This window comes from Tachypleus tridentatus, chromosome 12 (genome assembly GCF_004210375.1).
Source record: "Tachypleus tridentatus isolate NWPU-2018 chromosome 12, ASM421037v1, whole genome shotgun sequence".
Taxonomy (NCBI): domain Eukaryota; kingdom Metazoa; phylum Arthropoda; class Merostomata; order Xiphosura; family Limulidae; genus Tachypleus; species Tachypleus tridentatus.
This window is the reverse complement of record NC_134836.1, coordinates 24,587,337-24,613,479: the sequence shown is the minus strand read 5'-3', so window position 1 is coordinate 24,613,479 and position 26,143 is coordinate 24,587,337. Positions and strand designations below refer to the sequence as shown.

General features: G+C 34.6%; 1 protein-coding gene across 3 annotated transcripts in view; it reads left to right on the top strand.

Annotated features, from left to right (window-relative positions):
• The window catches only part of LOC143235237 (equilibrative nucleobase transporter 1-like), a 78,988-nt gene that overhangs the window by 15,778 nt on the left and 37,067 nt on the right, over positions 1–26,143 (top strand). For 2 of the 3 annotated variants that reach the window (XM_076473202.1, XM_076473199.1), the window contains exons 2-8: positions 3,394–3,545; positions 7,215–7,261; positions 12,450–12,526; positions 13,296–13,388; positions 17,210–17,417; positions 22,722–22,772; positions 23,587–23,775. In XM_076473202.1, the coding sequence (XP_076329317.1) occupies positions 3,394–3,545; positions 7,215–7,261; positions 12,450–12,526; positions 13,296–13,388; positions 17,210–17,417; positions 22,722–22,772; positions 23,587–23,775 (817 nt within the window). The remainder of the gene's footprint in view (positions 1–3,393; positions 3,546–7,214; positions 7,262–12,449; positions 12,527–13,295; positions 13,389–17,209; positions 17,418–22,721; positions 22,773–23,586; positions 23,776–26,143) is intronic. The other variant, XM_076473200.1, reaches the window with a different exon arrangement.

Below are 26,143 nucleotides of genomic sequence, written 5' to 3'. Positions count from 1 at the left end.
TAAGACTCAATGGAAGGCAGCTAGTTCTCACCACCAACCGGATTCCTCTTTTACCAACGAATAGTGGGATTGACTGTCACATTATAACGCCCCCACGGCTGAAAGGGCGAGCATATTTGGTGCGACGGGGATTCGAACCCGGGACCCTCAGATTACGAGTCGAACGCCTTAACCCACCTGGCTATGCCGGGCTGTACATCATACGGACGCAAACTATTAGAAAACTGTAAGGAGTTTAAAAATGTAACAATTAGGATACTGTAGGAATTGTTATAAATATAACTATTAGGATACTGTAAGAGTTGTTATAAGTATAACTATTAGAGTACTGTTGGAATTTGGAAAATATAACTGTTAAGATACTGTAGGAAGTAGGATTGTAATCCGTTTGTAGAGTATTGTATAAGATTATTATTCGGTATTCCTTTTGTTTCTGTATCTTCTTCCATTACAGTTGTTTTCTCTGACACGCTGATGTGAGAATCCTCATCTGGACTACACCGTTTTCAGTGTAATGATGAATTGTTTTGGTTTGTTGCTAGTCAGACAGCTAACCTAGTTGTTTGCTTCTACTTTATTTTTCATTTGAAATCACGTGCAGTCGACCAGAATAATAATCGCACGTGCATCAACAGTCAATGTTCATAAAGAATAAGTCATATTCTGTTGTTCTATTCTCAATGTGAAAATAAATGCAGTGCTAACTTGATCAGATAATATTACGAGCCAAACAGTATGCGGCATTAAACTGTATATGCCACTCATGACTGATAAAGCATGGTGGTGTTCCATTTTTTTCTTTTTTGTGTGTGTACTCGTGAGAGATTGGTTAGATTGTCCAGTTAAAAAGGAAATGAGGAAGTAGAAATAATTTCTCTGTGCTAGTTAAGTAAACCATGAATAACCCATTACTTTAAGAGAGCACACAAAAAATCTACTTCACTGTAAATTAGCAACATATCTGTACGGTGCAAACTAAGCCTTCGTTTGCTTGAACGACAATATCACTGGAAGATGTGAGATTCATTGTTAATCATTTCATTTTAAATATAGGTGTGTTACGTGCTAACAGTTTTTGTATTAGTTTATATTACTGAAAAAAGAAACTGTTGTTTTACAGAATGAACAAATTGCTGTTATCCGCACTTGTGTTATAAACAATATAACTGATTGTATTAAAGTAGATAGTGAAACAAGGTCTTCACAGAAACTTTACAAGAATATTCCTAATTATAAATGTACGGAATATTCTCTTCGAGTCTTTAAGGGTAAAATTTCAATGAATTGGGACTGTTTTGGGACACCCCCTCTACCCAATACAAAAACTACTGAACACCCCAGATATATATATATATATGTCACTTTGGTTTCTTCATGTTTCGAATTTAGTGCAAATCTGCTTGAAGACTAGACATTCTTAATTTTATATTAGTATACTTGAGGAAAGAGTTAATAACACACATCGCCAACTAACGAATAGTAGAATATTGATCGTCACATTATAACGACACCACTATTGAAAAGCGAGCATATTCGGCGACAGCGATTCGAACCCGTGAACCGCAGATTTCCAAGCCTTTCTTTCCGAAATAAGTTATTGTGTCAACTTACTCGTGTAAACTTTTAAAATGAACGTTACAGTACTATAACATCGAAAATAAACAAATAAAATAATACTTTTATCGTAGTTCTTTATCATGGCTGTATTGAGTTTAATGTTAATGTGTTAACTTAAACAAAGTTAATTTCCCCGAAAGGGAGCCGAAGGTTGCTTAGAGAGGCCACCTGTTTTGACCGCTCACACAACTCTACAGTAGCGTGTTGTCTGTCAGTAGACACTTATATTACATCACACGAAGGAAGCTTAACGTTGCAATTCGCACTGTTGTGACGTCACTAAAACGTACGCATAACATGAATCAAGAGAAGACTTAAGCATTCTGTAGGCTGCAACACAACATGACATATGAACTTCAAAAGCAAAAAATAAGTATGAATTCAAAGTTAGTATTCTAAGCACCTGCAGTGCCAGATATGCGAAATCAATTAACACTAAAAATACCATATTCAATATTTTAACTATATTTGACAAAAATACCTTGTCAAGGTAGATAAATGGAAAATAATAATATGAAAAACACACTTGAAAATATTTTGGCTTTTTTTCTGTAGATTTGACTTTTAGGATATTTAATTTATTACATTTCTATCGCTATCCAGGTCGGGTTTCCAGCCAGTGATTCAGTGGTAAACTTGAGGTCTTATAATCCAAATATCGTGTTCCACTACCTATGGTGGCAAAAGCAAGCTAACTCACTATGTAGCTTTACATTTAATAACAAACCAGCAAAACAAGTTAAGCTAATGCATGACTTTCGAAACACTGGTTTCACGACATTTTTGTTTATTATAAATGATACCATGAAATTAATTATATGGATCTTTAATGTAACAGAAATATGGGTAAATAATTTCCTTTGAATAAACATGAAATTAGCTTAAAAACAAATAATTTTGTCAGTCTTTCATCAGATGTTGTCATTGTTTCCTTTTGTTATGGAAACATTGAACTGCTTAGTGTTGTGCAAAAATGTAAATAAGGTAAAACAGCTAAAATAACGTACGTCCATAACCATAGATACAAAATACAAATCATCTTCGTGACTCACGATTTATGCTTCCTATTATCATAGCACAGACACCAAACAATAAATTCTTCCTTTTATGAAATACAAATGTAATTTATCTTTCAGACTAATAAAACAAACAACTTCTGTTTTCCTTGAGTGTGTGCCAAACAAGAAACAATATTCCCCTTCTGAGGAAACTATATACGTAATACAGTATAAACTTTTTATAGTGGATTTAGTAATTTACTGTTGAGCTTGGGGTATTATTTGATTAACATTTTTTATATTTGATTTTTGATAATTTAAATTACGGTTTCTTTAGACAAACAAGAAAAGTCAGAGAATGTGGGTATATTTTCTTATAGCAAAGCCACATTAGGCTATCTGCGGTGTCTCCACAGGAAAATCGAGCCTCTGATTTAGCATTGTAAATCCGAAGACTTACCGCTGTCCCAACGGGATACAGGACCGAGAAGATAGTTGTTGTTTTTATATATAATAAGGCATTAGGTCTGTCTCACGTATGACTCTCATTTACTCCCACTTTTTGTGAAGTAAATATTTTGAATTATTTAGTGAAAGTAAGTTCTGTTAATATAATATAATATGAGTCATTGAGTGCAGCCGATAAAACCATCTCTGGGTAAAAAAAAGAAAAGTTGAAAGTTCTATAATACCGACATTATTTGTGGAAGTCGAAAGAAACTTTGAAAATGCAGTTGAGAACGAATAATATTTAAATAGTATTTATTATATACGTCAGGTGGCAAACGAGACAATTTCTGGGTGCTTGGCTCAAGACAGAATATTGAACTTGGCTTACACCATTGGATCGTTTTGTATCGGCTTCTCTGCAGTTATCTCAGGCTTTCTTCTGGAAAAATGGGGTTTGAGGAATACAAGACTGATTACTAAGTAAGTACAAATCTCAAATATGTTAATATTACAGAACTGAATATTTAACTTAGAAGTAATGTGATGGGAATAGTGGGTCCTGAGATTATCACTAATAAGAAACACTTCAATCTAATCACGAGTAGCATATTCTGACAAAGCAACATTCCACAGTTCTATTTTTCAAAGTACACTAACAAAGGGTCCAGCATGGCTAGGTGGTTAAGGCACTCGACTCGTAATCTGAGGGTACGGGGTTAGAATACTCATTACACCAAACATGCTTACCATTTCAGTCGTGGGGGCGTTATAATTTGACGGCCAATCCCACTATTCGTTGATAAAAGAGTAGCTCAAGAGTTGGCGATGGATGGTGATCACTAGCTGCCTCCCCTCTAGTCTTACACTGCTAAATTAGGGACGGCTAGCGAAGATAGCCCTCGAGTCGCTTTGCGCGAAATTCAGAACAAACCAAACCACCAACAAAGACTTGGCGTTCATTAACTAACATGTAAACGGTATAAAATAGTTTTTTTTTCTCTTCAATCATGTATAACATGACTTACATGTTAGTTACAGCTGGTGTTAATTCTGCCATAATATTTTTTCGGGTTGGCCTGAACGGTATTAGTTACTTTTTAATACCATATTAACTGTGTTGTGTTACAAGTATATCTAAGTTATAATTAGCAAGTCAACGTTACTACAGCACATCTGATCTAACTTATATCAAATGTAACCACAAATTATTAACTGAAGAATCTGGAGAAAACTAGTAGCAACATCTTACTTGAACATCATTATGAAGACTGGAGAAGAATAAAGCCGAATAATAATATTATCATCTTATTAACATTGCGTACACCATGTTTCAAATAAAAATAATTTTAAAATATTATACTATAATCAGTAACAATAATAACTGCATAAAGAAGTGGAAATGGTTACTGCTGGTCAACGCCATCTGAACGGCGCACTGACAGACGGGCAACGAGACTGCACAATTGAAAGGAGGTTTGTTTGTTTGTTTTTGGAATTTCGCACAAAACTACTCGAGGGCTATCTGTGCTAGCCGTCCCTAATTTAGTAGCGTAAGACTAGAGGGAAGGCAGCTAGTCATCACCATCCACCGCCAACTCTTGGGCTACTCTTTTACCAACGAATAGTGGGATTGATCGCACATTATAACGACTCCACGGCTGGGAGGGCGAGCATGTTTGGCGCCAGTCGGGCGTGAACTCGCGACCCTCAGATTACGAAGTGCACGCCTTAACGCGCTAGGCCATGCCGGGCCCATTGAAAGGATGAGTTTTTCCAATTTATCCATTCCGTATAAATACCAATAAATGCATAAACAGTTACAGCGTTATATTATACACTATTAAAAGATATTGCAGCACATGTTTTGAGCATTACACCATGAATAATGTCACATTAAATAAAGGCTCAGAAAATTATTTCATATTTACTTTCACAATTTAATAATACAGAAAGTAAATTATTTAACACATTTGCGATACTATTAAGAATTTGTGTCAAGAACCTTAATAAAGTTAATTTGAATTGTTCTAGAAGTTTCTGAAACCGTATTAGTGGTTGTTTATGTACATTCCCTACTGGAACAGCGGTAAGTCTTTGGATTTACAATGCTAAAATTAGAGGGTGTGATACCTCTTGGTGGACACACCAGATAGCCCAATGTGGCTTTGGTATAAAAAACACAAACTAATTTGTTAACCTAATCATGAACACTGTGAGTCTTTTTGTTTTAGGCTCACAATATTGCTGTTTTTTTTTCGTGAGTTAGCATTTAAGTTCTCTTTTATTTAACTGTGTTATCTGTAGCTCTAAATAAAAGCACTGGCATTATCTTCTGGTGAAGATCTGTAGATCGCGGATTCGTTTCCATTATCAAACACGATTGCTTACTTATTCGTGGGAGGTGTTATAATGTGGAGATCAGTCTCATTATTCAATTAGAACAGCATAAATGTTAGTGGTGGGTGGATCAGGTGTCTTCTTCTTCACTTATCACTTCTAAGTTAGGTATTCCTTGCAAGATCGCATCTCGTGTAGCTTCGCAAGAAATTCAGCAGGGAAAAATAAATAACAGGAATTCATAATAATTAATTAATAGTTAATTACGTATGAAAGGTTAATTATGTGGTTACGGTGAGGTAGACATATTTTGTACATATATAACCATTCTAAGACTTCATGTTTAACTGGTATTTCAGTCCCGGTACAGTTGGAATTTGCATATTGGACTGCCACTGCCACGGTGTTTCAATTTCTCTGTTGTTTCATCAAGGAGACAGAAACATAGTTACATTTTAGTGGTCAGGTCGCTACAAGTTCCAAAGCAACATTTTAAAATACATTGTGATTTTCAAAATGTAATTTTATTACAGTTATGGACGCTAATAAATACAATTGCGATATACTCTACATGGCCCAAAGTATGTCGACACCCGTTCTAATTAGTGGATTCGGCTATTTCAGCCACACTCATTGCTAAAAGGTGCATAAAATCAAGCATACAGCCATGTAATCTCCATAGACAAATATCTGCAGTAGAATGGGTCATACTGAAAAGCTCAGTGACTTTCAACGTGGCACAGTCATAAGATGCCATCTTTCCAAAAAGTCAGTTCGTCAAATTTCTTCCCTGCTAGAGCTGTCCCGGTGAACTGTAAGCGCTGTTATTGTGAAGTGGAAACGTTTAAGAGCAACAACAGTTCAGCCACGAAGCGGTAGGTTACTCAAGCTCAGAGAACAGACCGCCGAGTGCTGAAGCGCGTAGCACATAAAAATCGTCTGTCCACAGTTGCAACACTAACTATCGAGTTCTAAACTGCCTCTGAAAGCAACGTTAGCACAAGGACTGTTCGTCGGGAACTTCATGAAATGGGTTTCTATGGCTGAGCAGCCACCCACAAGCCTAAGATAACCATGCGCAATGCTAAGAGTGGTATAAAACATACCGCCATTGGACTCTGGAGTGATGAATCACGCTTCACTATCTAGCAGTATGACGGACGAATCTGGGTTTGGGAGATGCCAGGAGAACGCTACCTACCTGAATGCATAGTGCCAACTGTAACGTTTTGTGGAGGAGGAATAATGGTTTGGGGTGGTTTTCATGGTTTGGGCTCTTTAGTTCCAGTGAAGAGAAATCTTAATGCTACAGCATACAATGACATTCTGGAGAATTGTATGCTTCCAACTTTGTGGCAACAGTTTAGGAAGGCCCTTTCTTGTTTCAGCATGACAATGTTCAAGTGCACAAAGCGAGGTTCATAAAGACATGGTTTACCGAGGTTGGTGAGGAGGAACTTGACTGGCCTGCACAGAGCCCTGACCTCAACTCCATCATACACCTCTGGGATGAATTGGAATGCTGACTGCGAGCCAGGCCTTCTCACCCGACATCAGTGCCCGATCTCACTAATGCTCTTGTGGCTGAATAGAAACGAATCCCTTCAGCCATGTTCCAAAATCTAGTGAAAATCTTTCCCAGAATAGTAGAGGCTGTTATAGCAGCAAGGTGGGACCCATGGGTTTGGAATGAGATGTTCAACAAACACATATGGGTGTGATGGTGGGGTGTCCACATACATTTGACCATGTAGTGTATATATGTTATATATTTATAGATTTTAGTTCGCATTCTTTTTTTCTTTTTTTCAGTGCATTCCTAACCAGTGGATTGGTCATGTTAGCTTTCACGACTAAAGGTATTGTTATATATTTGAATTTCAATTATAAGATTTCAGGAGTGAAAATAACGAATAATATTATTATATTATAATCTCGCGGTCATTATCAATACTCTTCAGAACGTATAAGTGGTGAACAACTTGCTATTTTAAGTGTTAAACTTTATAAAGGTTCTTTTGGTTTAAATGACAGATCTTCCATGACTTAGCTATTTAGATTTCGAAAGTAATGTTCATTTTTTCTATCACGTAAGGTGTTTTTTGTAAATCAGGAAGAAACAAAACTCACTTTCACAACAAATAAATATAACAGAACATATTTTTGCCATTTACACAACCTCTTGTGGTAATAGCGACGAATAAGTAATAATGAAATGAAGTAAATAGTATCAAAGTGATGCATAAACAAATACCATCCAGAATATACACATCATGTGTCCTTTAATCGTTTGTATACTAGCGGTGCGTTTCACATGGGTTCTAGAACGATCAAAAGATTCTCACGTCGCGATTGACCTAAGGTAGGAGTCTACAAATTACAGCCCACCTCTTCGGTTTGATTTGGTTTGAATTTTGTGCAAAGTTACTCGAGGGGTATTTGCACTAATCGTCCCTAATTTAGCAGTGTAAGACTAGAGGGAAAGCAGCTAGTCCTCATCATCCACCGCCAACTCTTGGGCTACTCTTTCACCAACGAATAGTGGGGTTGACTGTTATATTATAACGCACCCACAGCTGAAAGGGCGAGCATGTTTGGTGTAACGGGATTCGAACCCGAGACCCTCGGATTACGAGTCAAGTGCCTTAACCACCTGACCATGCCGAGAGCCCCCGCCTCATCGGTTTAACCGGCCCGCCAACAGTCTATTAAAGTAATAATATATGTTTTTAATATTATACAAAACAAAAAATAAAACGTAATTAAGCAAAAGCTCATCTAGACGCGATACATGTTCTATTTGCTGGAAAACATCATATCACTTAGTATTACGTCATCACACTTATTGATCTCAGTGTCCTGAAACATCGTGTCTCTTCTCACGGCTGCCGAGTTATTGTTGTTTTGAATTAAGCACAAAGCTACACAATGGGCTATCTGTGCTCTGTCAACTACAGGTATCGAAACCCGGTTTTTAGCGTTGTAAGTCCGCAGACATACCACTGAGCCACTGGAGGGCCGGCTGTCCAGTATACTTCAATGTGTGTCAGTGAATGCTGCTGTTTACTTTATGTTCGAGTTCATAGCTATTCCTCGTTATTATGTCTCAACAGATGATGGTAAAAATATGTGTGGTGCAGGAAAAGGCTTAGTTCGATAAATCCACAAAGTTGTTGAAAGTGTGAGTTGTTCAAAGCCTGTGGTTCTTCACTGCATTATTCATCGGCAGGCACTGCGTGGAAAATATCTGGAATCTATTATGTATCCTCGAAACTGTAGTTTTAATAGAGAACTTCATTTGCTCTCATGGACTCAATCATTGTCAATTCCGTGAAGTTTTGGTGGAAATAGAAGCAACATATCCCGACTTGTCTTACTACACTTCAGTTCGATGGCTCAGCTATGGGAAAGTTATGTCGCGATTTTTTAAGCTTAGAAATGAGATTGAATTTTTTAAAAGAGAAGAACCGCCCTCAACCGTTACTCACAAACATGGAATGGCTTTGGAAATTATTTTTTCTGTAGAATTGACCATGTACCCGAATGAATTCAATCTTAGATTACAAGGCGAAACCGCACTCATCAGTCCCAAATGATGAGGAGTTGCTTCACACACTTTCCATGTTGTGAAAAGTTCAAGTAAGAAGCGGGATCCTCATCATTTGGGACGCAAGTTTGCACAAGATATACTTTCTGGACTGAAACTACAGTTCAAGGAGCGTTTTTTTTTACTTTGATGAGCGTGTAACATAAATAAGGACCTTCCAAAACCCATTTGATTATGTTATTGATGAACTGCCACCTGATGTTCAAATGGAAGTGATTGATCTCTAATCCAACAACATGTTGAAGGACAAATACAAAAAGTCCCTTCTTTGACTGGTAGAGTTCTATAAATGCCTTCCAAATGATCAACATGTTCATTTAAAAAATTGCTCGTGGATTTATTTCAGTTTTTGGCACTCGCTATTTCTGTGAAGACATTCTAAAAGATGATGTAAGTGAAATCTAGTTACAGATCAGCCTTATCTGATGAGCATTTGGAATCATTTTGGATAGTAGAGAGCATTTACTTTGAACCTCAATTAAGTGTAATTTAAATATTTTCAATATGTGCTTTTATAAGAAATAGAGTAGTGATGTTTTACATTGATTTTGTATGTATCCCTATTTAATTTTACAACGACTGCTCCAGCCCGCGAAGCCTAAAAAGATCTACTTCTTAGCCCTTGTCCAAAAAGGTTTGGAGACTCTTGGCCAAGAGAAATCTATAGTCAGTGGTAGTCATCATCTTAAGCATAACAAAATGTGACCTGATTTCAATTGAAATGATTCATTTATGTAAGAAAAACAAAAGACATTTTGCGAAAAATCTGTGTGATGGAGAAAAATTGATATTTTCGGATTCAGTGTACAAGAATTACTGAAGAACATATGAAACGTGTTCAGTCAGACCCTATTACAATGGCAACTGTGAAGCAAAAAGCATTTATGTTCAATAGTAAGTAAATAGCGATATAATAATCCATTTGATAATTAAATGCGTTATTAAAATATGGTCTAAATCTCGGCTGTTTTTATTTGATGGAGGAACGACACAATTTGAAAATATGACCCATTGACGTTTCTTCATGAGACCATTGCACAGGTCTCTTAACTTTGAAATTAACAGCAATCGGACGAAAGTGAATCTATAAATATACTCTTCAAAAAAGAAACGCAAAAGGCAAAATTTGAGACATATTGTTTATTCCGGGTAGTTCTGTATGATATGTGTAAAACTTTGCACATTCACTGCTGAACATCCAAAGTCCACGCTCACTAGTTGAAGTTTAACGTCACTCAACGTCAATAACGAGTATGCCCCCCGTGAGCATTAATAACTGCTTGGCATCTCCTGCCCATGGAAGCGATGAGATGACGAATCACATCCTGTGGAATGGCTGTCCACTCAGCCTGCAAAGCTGCTGCAAGCTGAGGTAGAGTCTGCGGTTGAGGTTGTCGCCGTCGCAGACGTCGGTCCAACCCGTCCCAAAGATGTTCGATGGGGTATAAATCTGGTTATATGGAGGGCCAGGGAAGAACGTTGATGTTGTGGTGTCTCACGAAGACAGTGGTGAGTCGGGCTGTGTGAGGATGGGCGTTGTCATGTTGAAAAACGTCGTTGACGTTCACCATGATAGGTTGCACATGGGGCCTAAGAATCTTGTCGACGGTTGCGTACGGTCTAATCGGAAATCCAACGCAGCCCTGGTACGGTTGAGGCAGTAGACGTCGCAGTGGTGGTTTTATCCCGAAGGTGACGGTAACCGGATGTAGCGATCTTGTGCGGGCGTGGTCACACGAGGTCTGCCAGATCGTGGACGGTCACAAGTTGATCCATGTTGTTGGTGACGATTCCATAGCCTTGTGATGGTGCTTGGGTGGACATTCACAGCTCTGGCAACATCTGATCGAGATTCACCTGCTTCAAGCGACCAATGGCGTTGTTGCGTTGTGCTTCAGTCAGTCTTGGCGTAACTGTATTGCGTGTCGGTGGCTTAACGCTGAGCTATGGAAACCGAGAACCCGTCACTTTTATAGGGATTTTGCACATGTTGCACTTGCAGAACACGCAGATCTCTCAAACAAATTTATTGGACACGAATGCGTTTTGGGAAAAAATCCGATGTTTTCCTCCGTTTTCAAAGTGCACAACTTTTATTGTCATTTTGGTCTGACAATCAGTGCCTTAACACGTGTAACATCACATACTCTGAGCTTGTAACGTTATTACATAAATTTCTCTTTAAAATAAAAAATATCCCTTTTGCGTTTCAATTTTTGAAGAGTATATAATACTATCGTTAATTATGTGCCTCTGAAATTATACGTGGGTAATGCTGGAATAACTGATAGTAGTTGTAAAGTAAGACCAAAGTGAGTGATTATTTCATGATGGATGACAGATATTTTTAAGTCACTCTTTAAGTTTATTTTTAGTTTGTATAACTTTTTATTTAGTGTCAACTTTCAGTTATTGTATGCATATTTAAATGTAATGTGAGTAATTTAATATCGTTGTAGATGTGGGCCTTGGTGTGGTGAAAGATATGTTTAACATGTAAAGCAACTTTTCTTGTAGTTGACCTGGTAAGACTTGTGTTAATGTTTTACATTTTGAGCCAAATCACGTTGCATTTCTAAGAAATGTAGTTTTTAACACTCCCCACAGAAGAAAATCAATTGCGTAGGAATTATTATTGCTACTGGCTGTGAAATCACTTGCAAAATCTTTTGGAGCAACGTCATCTACAGAATTCCTACAATACGAAAAAATCTCAGAGTTGGCATACTATACAGTCACACTTAAGAACTTCATCAGAAATATCGTCAAAGAAATTATAATCACGTGAATTTCATTACTTACTTCTCAACCTCCCCCCTCCCAATAAAGTTCCAGTAAACTTACAGATTTTCTTGAATTTTGAGGCCCTTCCACAGTAGAGGGTCTGTGGAATATTGGTCCATGATTCACCTCGCTGTCTGTCGCAAGAATTTTATGAAACATAAATTCGATTTCAGGCTTTTTACGTAATCATAAACTCAATATTATCACCGATGGAAGAATAACGCTAGACCTAAAACACTATTCTATTGACATACTTGAAGTGCGATTAACCCTCGGCAATATGCTATTAGAAAGACTCTTTATAATGAGAATATTGAACAACTAGAAGCACTTATTATAAGTGCTTGTTCTTTCCTATCTCACAATAATTAGAAAAACAGTTGTCGTTTTTTTTTTACTACCAAACTATTTGGGGTGACTGAATAATTAGTAAACTTCGTCGTTTTCTGCTATTCAACCATCAACCATCACATTGTTTCCTATCACTCAATAGTTCGTAAATTTTGTCGTTTTTTTGCTACCCGCCAATCAGAAGTTCATGTTGTTACTTAGTGTTCAAATGCTCAGTTGACAGCAGACACGACTTATTGTTTTTGTTGCACATATACATTAATATTACCCTGTAGTGCCTTTTTTTATAATTTCTCTTTCTCCAGACCACTCCTTCCTGATATTTCCTGCACTAGTACTCATGTGTTTGGCAGGGGTTCCTCTTCGTATCGCTAATATTCAGGTAAAATTATAATTCTTTTACAGACAATGTGTAATTTGAGACGCTTTGAAGCATCAATCCAAAACATTTATCCGAGAGTTTTTATCCTTGTTATATAACTCAGTTTTAAAGGTACGGGTGTCTAAAAATTACATGCTGACGAATATGTTATTTTCTTTTACATGAATGGTTTATCAAGTGATTTAGTACCTGCTGCAAACTTTTAATTTCAAGGATGTAGTGTATTGTATTCTCAATCACGCATAAGTGTTTTGAAGGTCAATTTTTAAAGCTTCTAGCGAAGAGAAGGAAACAACTTAGGAAAGATGAAACGAAGGTTACTACATGGTAAGGATGGAAGACGAATAAGAAAATTCACAGAAAATATGAAGATATTAATAAAATGAGAAAACGCGATACGAAATATTTTAAGAAGGAAAGACATAGAAAAAAATCAATGACATGTGTATTTCTGGTAGAATAAAAGAAAAACAACATACTGTAAGAGAAAGATTTGTCAAAAGAAAGAACAAAAACTATTCAGAAAATCAAAGAAGTTTTCTTAAAAGTTAAAATGATTTATGAGTGTGCCAATTACTATTCTCTTTTTAACATAAAATATAATAATAATAGTTAATCTAGCATATTTCTATAGTTACAAGATAAATAATATAAATTAGTTGAAATAATTCTGAATGAAACTTTATCGAATACACCGTAACAAAAAGTATTTGGATTTAAAAAGTTTTGTATCTTTTAAATAGCTTTATAAATTTTCTTTCTTTCACAGATTGCTAATCTATTTCCTAAGGCGCGATCTACAGTTATCACATTTTACAGTGGAGCCTTCTGTGCATCAGCCAGTCTGTTTGTGTTCCTCAAAGTAAGACCTTAATGGTGTTTCAAGAAATATTTAGTTTATTTATAGTTTTTTTCATATAAAAATCGTAATGTTTAAATCAATGAAAAGAATGTTGTTGTTTTTTAAACTGTTACAAGATCAGCACAAATGTTCTCAAAATTACTTTTTTTCAATTTCTCGGTAAACATCACCCATTTATGTGAATCCCAAGTCTATTTTTTCAACATTTCTTGCTATCGTTAGGCCAATCTTGCTGCTAAGTTTTCCAACATTCCCCCTCTGAATCTTATTTCTTTAGATTAATTTCGTCAGTGACTTTGCTTTTCAAACTTCATGTAAAAATGATTAATGATAAAAATTACTATAATCTCCAGAGTTTAAAAGGTGTCCTTTGGACAGGAAAACAAAATACATCACATATATAGTTATAGGCGCATGCGTATTGACGCACGTCAATACCCTCGCGTGTTTCTATTCTCAATAACACTTTCAATTATTTCAACTAAAAAAGTCGTAAACTAATTTTTGCAATAGAGATATGGAGAATAAGAACGTGTCTGTAAGTATCACAGAAAGATAAATAACATCAAACCAGGTCACATCAGTTGAGTAAGGGCCCAACATATCCTGGTGGTTGGGACGCTTGACTCGTAATCTGAGGGTCACGTGTTCGAATCCCCATTATATCAAAAATGCTCACCCTTTCAGCCCCTAGAGCGTTATAATGTGACGGTTAACCCCACTATTCGTTGATAAAAGAATAGTCCAAAAGATGGCAGTGGGTGTTTTGTTTGTTATTGAAATTCGCGCAAAGCTATACGAGGACCATCTGCGCAAGCCTTCCCTAATTTAGCAGTGTAAGATAAGAGGGAAGGCAGCTAGTCATCATCATCCACCGTTCGCTCTTGGGCTACTCTTTTACCAACGAATAGTGAGATTGACTATAATATTATAACTCCCCCACGGCTGAAAAAGATATGTTAATGATATTTATCATATTTTTGAAAACTGAAAGATTGCACTTACGTATTGTAAAAATCGATTAGATCAAATCTTCTTTTATAATTAGTAGAGGTTTGCCTAAATTTTGTAACTTTAAAGGAGTAATAACAATTTTCATCCACCTAGACACAATTTCCCTAAAATAAAAATCAGGTATTAAATTTTGAAATAATTCAGATAAAGGTAATGGAATAGTTTTTTAAAAATAAAATGTATTATAAAATCAATAGTATTTTAAATGATAATATGTAGTTTTAAGTGTTACAAAGGAATTCTAAAAGTACAGGGGAAACAAAAATTTTAAAAGTATCGAAATCAATAAAAGATTATTTATAAATACAAAAAAGAATATTTAAGAATAATGGTATCCGAATATGTAGGCCTATAGTTTCTAATATTTATACTCATGAACTATCATGTGTATATGATTACAAAACTGCACAGTGACTTTCCGAACACCCTGTACTTCTAACGAATACACAATTAAGTTTAAGTTAATTTTCTTGTGAAATTAACAACTTGCAGTTTGATATAACTGTCTAATACACACGTTTTATGTAGAATTATTGTAAAATAATACCTCTTTTGAAGAAATTTTACAATTAACAATACATCAGAACGAAAAAAATATAAAATTCAGAACGCTTATTTTTCAGAAGATATTAGAATTTGCTACCAAGAAAACAAAGTATTCAGTATCAGCATACACGATAAAGCTTAAAGAATTGCAAATAACCAAGGTAACAGCCATATTTTGACAATTTGCTCCTTTACCATTATGGAAATCAATGGTTGGAAAATTCTCCATTGCATTTTGAACGTATACCTTACAAAAGATATATTAATGATATTTTTTTGTAATTTTCAGTTGTTTTCAACACAAAAATCGTTTATTACAATATCTTAATAACTAACATGAAAATATAGAATTTACAGAAAAATATCGACATAACATCTTTGGTTCAATGGTACACGATAACAATGGTCGTTTAAAAAGTGAAATATACTATGTAAAGCAAAGTGTGTGTCCGAGAAAAAAATCACGATCGTACTTTTCTTATTTCATATCTATTCCTTTTACGTTTCCACATTTCTTAATTAATCAGCACCAAACTTGACACAGTGATACAGGATGACACGAGGAACGCCGTGTACATAATAATATTTTTGAGACAAAGGGTGCTATTTGAAAAGAGAAAACGTTAGAAAGCTAAATTCTTACAATGTTGTGGATTTTTTAATGCTTTTTGTTTTATTACTTTTATCTTTAAAAAATGGAGTTGAATAACAAAAATATCTAGATTTAGTTAGGTTAGGGACTAAAATAATAGCTATAAACTCTTAATTTAGATTTTGGTATTGTAACATGAAGTACAACGTCAGATAAGGCTTAATACGTGTACCGATTGTTTATGATAGTTGTAATTCAACTTAAGTTTGTAAAAAAAATAAATAAATTGTTTTATTTAATAAATACCATATAAAAATTAGTTAATTGTAAAAGATAGGCTTAACCATTTTAACAATAGACCACTGGTATTTAATTATGGTATCTAATATTTATTTTAATTCTGTAAATAATATAATGGTTAAGACTACTTCGGGGGTTAAGAATTCCCAGCTTATTAGGTGCAATGAATAGGTTTAATTCGGTTACTGTCGACTACTATACACATATAAGGAATGTAATAGGGAAAATGTTCAGTTTATATGTAGGTTTTGGAAGTTGTAGGAAGAGTGGAAGGCTATCCTTGCTAAAGTTGATGAAATGTGTAGACAGAAGTATAGACTGCAGGAAATTATAGTACGACTTCGAAATAAGCTTAAGCTCTTACATGCAAGGGAAGCGTCATCTAACATTAACAATGACATTTAGGAAGTTAAAAAGAGTAGAATTGGGGTCAAAAGTGGTGAACGTCTAAAAGTAATACACAAATTTAAATGCTTAGGTGTATTTGTTTGATCACTCGCAGGCCTGGCATGGCCATATGATTAGAGCATTCGACTCGAAATCTGATGGTCGCGGGCTAGAATTCCTAGTTCGCCAAACATACTCTCCCTTTCAGTCGTGGGGTCATTATAACATTATGATCAATCTCATTATTTATTGGTACAAAAGTAGCCCAAGCTTTGGCGATGGATGATTATGACTAGCTGCCTTGACTATAGTCTTACAATGCTAAATTAGGGACAGCTAGTACAGATAGCACTCATGTAATTTTGCGCGAAATTCACTCGATTAACACGTATATAGAACAAAGGATTGTTTTGTTTGTTTGTTTTTGAATTTCGCACAAAGCTACTCGAGGGCTCTCTGAGCTAGCCGTCTCTAATGTAGCAGTGTAACACTAGGGAAAAGGCAGCTAGTCATCACCACCCACCGCCAACTCTTGGGCTACTCTTTTTACCAACGAATAGTGGGATTGACCGTTGCATTATAACGCCCTTACGGCTGAAAGGGCGAGCATGTTCGGCGCGACGGGGATGCGAACCCGCGACCCTAAGATTACGAGTTGCATGCCTTAACACGCTTGGCCATGCCGGGCCTAAGAACAAAGGAACTGAAGTAACGATTGGCGAATAAAATACGCCACAAGACATTTGAAATTCTCTCCAGGACACGAGATAAGAGGGTATTAAGATAATAGAAACATTGTTGATTGGCGGATTCAAACAGTACTTGAAACAGATGAGTCTAATAACAGTTACTCTTAATATTATCATTGTGCTTTAGTAAGTAAGGATATTACCAATGCTTTATTGATTTTGGATTAGTTATAAGTTAACTTATTCTTACTGTTACTTATATTTTATCCAGATATATAAACTTTATCTTGTAGTACGGGTATGAAGCTGGGTTTGCCTGGGAGACCCTCTGCTTGGTATTGGTGGGTTTCAGTGTTGTTCTTCTACCTGTAACTCTGTTTCTTTTACCGAAAGATAAAATACACGACGCCACAACAAAAAAACCTACAGCTCCAAACCTTAATCGCTCATCAAGGAAATGTGAAGTATCAACTGTGACGCTTGAGAAGTTTGCGTATATAGGTATTTTGTTATTTTCTGGGTATTTATATGTTCAGTTTTCAAAACAGTAAAATACAAAATTATCTCAGTATACACTCCTCCGCTACTTTCAGATATATTATATTCCGTTAGTATTCCTAAGTGAGTAGTAAGTCGGCTACTCTTGCGTTTAAACATTTGAGATAATTTACTTCTTGTGTGACTTATTATCATTTATTTCGGATTTATTATGTTACGTACATTACATATCACGATTTCAAATAGCCAGAAATTTTAATTCTAATTTAGAAGTAAATTGTATCTATATATCAAATGTATGATATTTGCCAACAAGATTGATACACACAGTTTTCTTTCTTAGCACAACCGTTCTCCCCTGGTACAGCGGTAAGTCTACAGATTTGTAATGCTAAAATCATGCGTTCAATTCCTCTTGGGGGCAGGCCCGGCATGGCCAAGCGCGTTAAGGCGTGCGACTCGTAATCCGAGGGTCGCGGCTTCGCATCCCCATTGCGCCAAACATGCTCGCCCTTTCAGCCGTGGGGGCGTTATAATGTGATGGTCAATCTCAATATTCATTGGTAAAAGAGTAGCCCAAGAGTTGGCGGTAGGTGGTTATGACTAGCTGCCTTCCCTCTAGTCTTACACTGCTAAATTAGGGACGGCTAGCACAGATAGCCCTCGAGTAGCTTTGTGCGAAATTCAAAGACAAACAAACAAACAATCCTCTTGGGGGACTCAGAAGATAACTCGCTGTGGCTTTGTTATAAGAAAATCACTCACTATAAATGTATTTTAGTATACAATCAACAATACAACTTATAATAATGGTTATTACAAATAATGATTTACATACGAAAGTTTTATAAACCTACAAACAATATACGAGTTTTCTATCTGGTCTGGAACTGAATATTTTACTGTTGGTTTAGAATGAACTAATAATTATTCTATTGTTACACTTTGCTTAATAGCTAGACCCACGTTGTTTACAAGCTGACTTTTTCCGACAATGATATCCAATGCTCTCGTAGAAATACTAACGTCCGAAGTTAATTCTCTGAAGTTAAACGGTTGTAATGTTCGAAATCTATAAACGTTCCTGGTCAAATGACTGTAGTTTTCCAACTAATTATAGCTTCCGAGGTTTGTAGTATTCTGACTGTAGCGACCCAACAATATTAAACTGTTTCCTGACGTCGATTTATAAACTTTAGACGAGGTTCTCGAAACTTCAGTTGGTCCAACAACACTGTTATTCACGTGCATATATACATTGTTTATTCTTACGCTGAATATATTCTACAAATTTAGAGAACAAGAAGAACTTTCGCAATTCTCATTTAACAAAATAAGTCAGGTACGTTTCTAAATATATAGTTAACTAAAATAAACATCGGTATTAAAATAAATGTATACTAGAAAATCCGTTACACTTGCAGTTCATAGAATTTCAACTCAACATCTACTCGTATTACGGTTGTTAATTAGATATGTATATATGGTAGTTTTGGTTGTATTTTATTGACCACAGTGAATCTACTTTTCTAAATGATTTGACTAATGTGTAATATTGATATTACTGATTTCTACTTCCGAATTAGGCAAAATATTTCGAAAATATAAATATAGGTAGCGCGACTCACCTGAAAAAGGAATTTTCTTCCACCTACTGTTGTTCTTGGAATCCTTGCTAATAAGCATTAAGCGTTTTGCATTGAATTCACTAAACGTCTGGCATAAGCTAAGCCTTATTGAATATGCTTTTAATTATTTGTAAACTTGTGATATGTCTAGTTAGGTTGTGAATGATCATTCAGTCAAAAACAATAGTGTATACAGTTATAGCGAAATATAATCATCAGATAACTGTCACTTGTTTAAATTATGAACGGTAGACAACCTTGTCCCGGTGAAAGTAGCAAATGAAGCATTGATTAGAATTTATTTTTACTTCCTGCAAGTGACTGGTATACTTAATCATTTCAATACAGCTAACTGTAAGTTGCTGGCCTTTTATTTATTTATAGCTTTCCAAATGGATGAAACGTTTTCTTCCATGTCTAGCGAATTATTCAGAAAATTCTGAACTTTGCAATTCATTTCCAAGTAGGAGCTGTAACAAAATGATGTAAAATAACTACAAATGAATTTGGCTAAATGAACGGCTATTTGTGCATCACTTAAATGATAACAAGATGTTTCACTTGCATAACAAAAAACTCAGAAGGCTTATCGAACGTTATTTTGTTATAAATTTCGTTTATCCGTTTCATAGTTTTCAAATAAAGCATTCATTTCCTTCGCGGTAAATAATACTCATATTAATATATCACCAAACATGTTCGCCCTTTCAGCCGTGGGTGCGTTATAATCGTTACATTAATACGATCAATCCCACTATTCGTTAGTAAAAGAGTAACCCAAGAGTTGGCGGCGGGTTGTAATGACTAGCTGCCTTCCCTCTGTTTTATAATTAGGGACGGTTAGCGTAGATAGCCATTGTGTAGCTTTGCGCCAAGTTCAAAAACAAACAATACAGCGCCAACAACAATATACTGGTACCTGTTTGTCTCTGATAAAGAAAGTTTCACTTGTCGAAAGAGCTTGGAATATAGGGTTTTACCAGTTGGTTGAAAACTTGATGAACCTATGTGGTTTTCTGTAATCATGAACAATACATATGTCTATATTCGTATAAAATACTGACACATTATTGTTTTCCATGAGTTGATAGTATTCTCGTGCGCACACACTTGTTTGCTTGGATTAACGATGGAACTGAAGTTTTAATTTATTGATTATTAGCTGGTCTATATTTTTAAATTCATTTTTATACTAACATTATTCAACTATACTGATACAGTGAGGCAAAAATGGTGGTTCTTTTAAAGTTGATAGTCTATATATGTAAATATTAATTTGAAATACTTTTACTGAACTTAAAAGTTTCATTACGAACTGATAGAAGGATATAAGATATTACCTCGAAAAGCCTTGGAACTTAGTAAAAAACAGAAGTATATAATTTCAAACAAATACGTTTTGAAAGCTTCAATTTTATAAATATTGTTGATAAAAAGTCACAGATTGACAACTAAAAGAAACAAAGATAATTGTAACTAAAATGTGAAGAAGGACAATTTCTTTTAAGATCACAAAATGTCACATTTACAATATAGAATGCAATCAGTGGTACACATGAAAATTAGAGAGAAGCATGGATTGTTTTCCAGGATAAAAATAAAACAGTTTTATTCCTGATGTTGGACATATTTTGCTTCAGTGAACAAGAACGGTTTGATCAGACATCTTAAAATACTTCCAAGCTGAATATGATTGTTCTGTTATTGTTATTGAGCTGTAATATACGACTTCTATTATTGTTGTTGGTTCTTTAAAACGTCTAAATCTGACATTAAGTAATTAATACTTTTATTTAAATTGCTAATTCTGAGCTTTAAATCCCAATTTTTGTTATCTGAAGAAAAGTAAAGAAAGTACAAGATATGTTCGAGAGCAATTAAAAAACAACAAATGTAGTTACTGACAAACACAAAAATTAACAATTCCATTAAACATGCACAAATTGTTTTTGAAATATAATTTAAAACGTCGAGGTTTATGTTGGAGAACAAAAGTTATAACCTGTTTTAGTTCTGAAAAAGTTGTCAGGGAACATTTCAAAAATATCTTTGGCCTTCAATACTTTAGGTAGTTTAAATCTGACTTATTGTCACAGTTACTGGCTTGTCTAGGATTTTAATAGCTGAAATACTGCTTTAGTTTAAACAAAAACAAGTGTTCTACACATAAATAATGGTTGGAATAATTCGTTTCGAAATATACAGATGTTAAAGACATTAATCATGACATTTATAATGACACGATTCGTGAGTCAAGTAAAAGTACTATTGTGTTATCACGTACGAATTAACTATATGATATTGCAAGCTACAAAGTATAGACTTATGGATTCCCTTTGTTAAGGAGGATTTTAAAGTCATAAACAACCATAGTACATGATATTTCGAAGAAGAAAGGCTTGAGTGTTTCCAGAAAAGTAGAAATACCACCTCAGCAAAGTGCCAAAATTTGCAGTAACTCCGAAGCTCATGCAGAGCAACACCCTCGTCCACAAAATGATGACTGTTTTTTTTTTTTAAATCATGCGATCAAAAAAGCCTCTCTGTTGAATCTAGACACATATCCTGGTACTGTTAACATGATAACAAACAATAATATTAATCTGATCAAACAACTGTCACTATTAACATGGTTGGCATTTTAACCAAAGAAACAATAAAATCAAAATAAAGTTACAGTTAAATACTATGATTTCAATATAGTTACCCGATATCTAGCTAAATATGTTTGTCAATTTATGTTATTGTAGTTATCCGAACATTAATTTGAAATTCTATAATCCCGAGCATATAAAAGAAACAAAAATTAATTTATGTTTGAAAGTGAAGGTCATCGTCTCCAAGGTGATATGCCTGCGGACTTATACAACTAAAAACCGGGTTTCAATACCCTTGGTGGGAAAGCATAGATAGCCCTGTATGTAGTTTTATGCTTAATAAAAAAATCGTCTCTTGGTGTTTTGTAACTTACCGTTTTGAAATTGCGTTAATAATAAAAAAAGGTAAATAATTAGCAAAATTCACGTCTTTATGTAGCTACAAAGTTAACCTCAGTAAATGTACGAAGTAAAGATTTAGATAAACTTCCGGATTTTAGTATGTTGGGCATTGATCATGTCTATAGCTCATCAATATTTTTGTTTCGTACCTGAATACGATTGGTTTGTTTTGAATTTCGCGCCAAGCTGCACGAGGACTATCTGCGCTAGCCGTCCCTAATTTAGCACCCACCGCCAACTCTTGAGCTACTTTTTTACCAGTGAATAATGAGATTGACCGTCACATTATAATGCACCTACGGCTGAGACAGCAAACATCTTTGGTGTGTCGAGGATTCGAACCCGCGATCCTCAGATTACGCCATGCCGGGCCGTAGTGAATCCGAAGAAAGACTGTTTTCATTCACAATATACGTTTTAAAACCTTATTAATTACCAATGTCTTGAAAATTAATATATGTACTAAGATTTTTTATCGCTATAATTCTTTAAAAGTACATCAATATATCATCTTAAATAATCTTTTTTTATTTGGTGGCTTAATTTGTGTCATATTTTGTGATATCATAACTTATATCTGTTATAAAGTAGACAGTATAGACTAAATAACGCATGTAAAACAAAATGAATGAAAGCTCATGTGGTCTTAAATGAAGTATTTATTATTTGTGACTTTTTAGGCTCTCCACAGACCATCCGTAGCTGTGGTGAATCGTACCAACGCAGTAATGGTATGTCGCTCAAATGTGAATAGAATGTAGTTGTGCAAAAATAGGCCCACTAATTACAATAAAGAGGTAACAGAAGGGCCAGCAGTTACAATAACATAAAACAAATGTATTGCGATTAATTACAATAAAGAGCAACAGCGGAGCCATTAATTACAGTAAAGAAGCAACATCAGGGTCATTAATTACAATAAGAAAGCAACAGCAGGGTCATTAATTACAATAAGAAAGCAACAGAAGGGTCATTAATTACAATAAGGAAGCAAATATCAAAGCCACTAAATACAATAAAGAAATTATTTTTATAATTATTCACTGATGTTACTGTGGAAAATAAAATGCCGCGCCATATAATAAATTAACTTCCATTCATTTATGAAAAAATACTGTGTCGTTAGAAACACCATATATAAGATAAATGAAAGACTGCGAATTTACAAATCTGTAAAAAAAAATAAGGAAACAAGGGTGGAGATACTGTAGAGATTATCTACTTAATCTATAAATCCCTATTTATAATACAAATCCCCAAATTTTTATTTGTTTCGTATTAAAACTGAGATATATTCTGACATGTTGAAATTAACTTTGTTGCTTTTATCCCAGAGTGAAGTGAAGCACAAGAAACGCAAAAACTGTGTGTAACATTTTACAGATGACTTTATTAAACACGATTTCATATTCCATTTTATATTCTAAAACAAAAAATGGTAATATTTTAGAGCATATATTATATAATATATATTTCTGCTTCTACTTTGTTTGTCATGTGTTATTCTCAGTGAATATTTATCATATTAATTGATTTATTTTTCAGGACCAACTCCCACTCAACCATACAACACCAGGTGCAGAGAGGCTGCAGAACTCCCTTTTAAAGCATCACTACTTTCGTTTTCTTTTCAACTGCATCAGTTCTGGTTCAGCTGGTTATTACTGTATACTATCCTCTATGTGGGCACGCTCAACTTATGGTTAGCAAAAATCCCGGGTGCAGTGACCGAAGGTAAAAATGTTTCCACCAATAAATATATATATATATAAAGTGTAGGTCAAAACTTAAGAATTGTTGTAAGATATGTTTTTAATATTCTAGTTTAGCTACTTGTTTTCTAGAGAAACCATGTCTTGACATCATCATGACATAACATCTAAAAATGCCATGAACGTTAAGGCTTATCTAGAAGCTAAAAATTCCTGTAGTGTAATAGAAATATAATAATTAAATTAGTTTATCAGTTAGTCGGTGCACTGTTAGTTAAGTGATTCATTTTAGTATCAGTCAATAAGATAGACAATGATTTAGTTAGTAAGGTGAACAGTGAGTGAGCCGATATGTTTATTATTGATTAAATAGGGAGAAATTTGCAAATACGTTTAAATGTAGGTTAGGCGGACATGAATTTCAGGATTTCACTTCAAACTTCCTTTGTGAAATTAGGCCTATTAATGAAAGTAGCTACAGCAAACGCTATTGAAGAATTTGTTTTTATTAAATGGATTGATTTCGCATTATTTTTACACAATAGTCTAAAAAATCCCGCACAACAACAGACAACTTTATGAAATTGGTGTCAGAAGTTGAATTATTTTAGGTAGTAGAACTTTTACTAAACTTCGAATTTCTTGATGACCAAAAAGCACAAAGTGAGAATAAATATTTGTTGGAAATAATGAAACAGGGGAAATAGGAACAAAGTGTACGAAACAAAACCTTCATACAAGATCAGACAGAAAATAAGAAAGAGCAAAAATATAACTGTAATAATAAAACAGAAAATTAAACTGACATAACAAGAACTTTGCAGAAAATTAAAACAAAATAACTAGAACTTTAAAGAAAATTCAAGGAAAGCAAAGAGAAAAAGACAGAAAATTAAAATAAGATCAGTAAGAAATTTACAGGAAAATGTTAAGAAAAGTCCAAGAAAAGAGACAGAAAAATAACTGAAAATTAAGAGGTTAGAAACAGGAATTTGGAAAAAATAAAGAACATATTGCAATATTTAAAGAAGAATAGAAAACAGAAATGAATTTCATTGGAGATAAGATCGATGTATTGTTTGGAGATTTACAGAAAGATTACAACAAAAAATTGAAGTACAAACATACATATGTAAAAACGGCTCATTTGGGTTGATAAAATTTTTTATGTAGAGGAGCGAATTTTCTTAGCCCAAACGAGCCGATTTTACATATATATTTTTCTCTACAAGTGGGTTTTCTCGACATCACTGAAGTACAAACAGACATCAACGAAATATAAAGAAACGTCTATAACGTTATAAAAACTGTAATAGCAAAAATCAAAGAAGAACTAAAATAAATCATTGAGGTGCAAATATATTAATGACAGAATAAAATATATGGAAAACGAATAAATGCAGAGATCGAATCATCTACACCATTTGCTGCATCTATCCAATAAATTCAACTTAAAATAATATAAAACATACTATTAGTAAAACTATTTATATTATATATGTTACCATTATGGCTGTATTAGTACTGACAACTGGACCTTCGTAAAGTAATCTATATATATCACTATGAAACCCAATTTTACATTACAGCTCACCAGCTCAACAACATCACACAATTGAGAAACCAACTGACTATGGTGGATAAATACAGTGGTGGACATATCAGAGTCTTTTAAAAATAATTTTTAGGGTGAACAGATGAAATATTAAACAAAAAGTTATAACTGTCAGTGTCATTTTAAAAGGAACAAATTTAATGATCTAAAAACCTTTCACCTTGGATCCATGACAACGATCAAGCATAAGTACCCTTTTTAGCTAACAGGTTCAAACTGACGAATCAGAAGGAAATATGTGATACAAAATTGCAGAGCAGGGTATAGATAAAAAAAACAGATTTTAGCTGAACTTGCAGAAAATTGGGAAAAGTTGTTAATTGCATATTTGAATCCATGTCATTAAAATGCTAGCCATTTCAGCCAAGTGGACGTTATGATATGATGGTCAATTTTACTCTTCGTTGGTAAACGAGTATGCCAAGAGTTGAATGTGGGTCATGTTAACTAGCTGCTCCCGCTAGTCCATCAATGCTACATTAGGGACAGCTAGTGCAGATGGCCCTCAAGTAGCTTTGCACGAAATTCAAAATAAAACAAACCATGTTAACTGATGGTTTCAATTGTATGTGCCCAAATTATAGAGGATATAACAGATGAGAATATGAGAATTGTGCTAAAGAGTAATTATTCATCATTAAAGAAAATTATAACAGTATAATCTGAATCCATTAAATTTATAAATTAGCATCTAAAATCAAGGCAGCATCAGATCAAATATCATTACCTCCTCCTGACGATAGGTTAGAAGAACTGATTTGATTAGATAATTAGT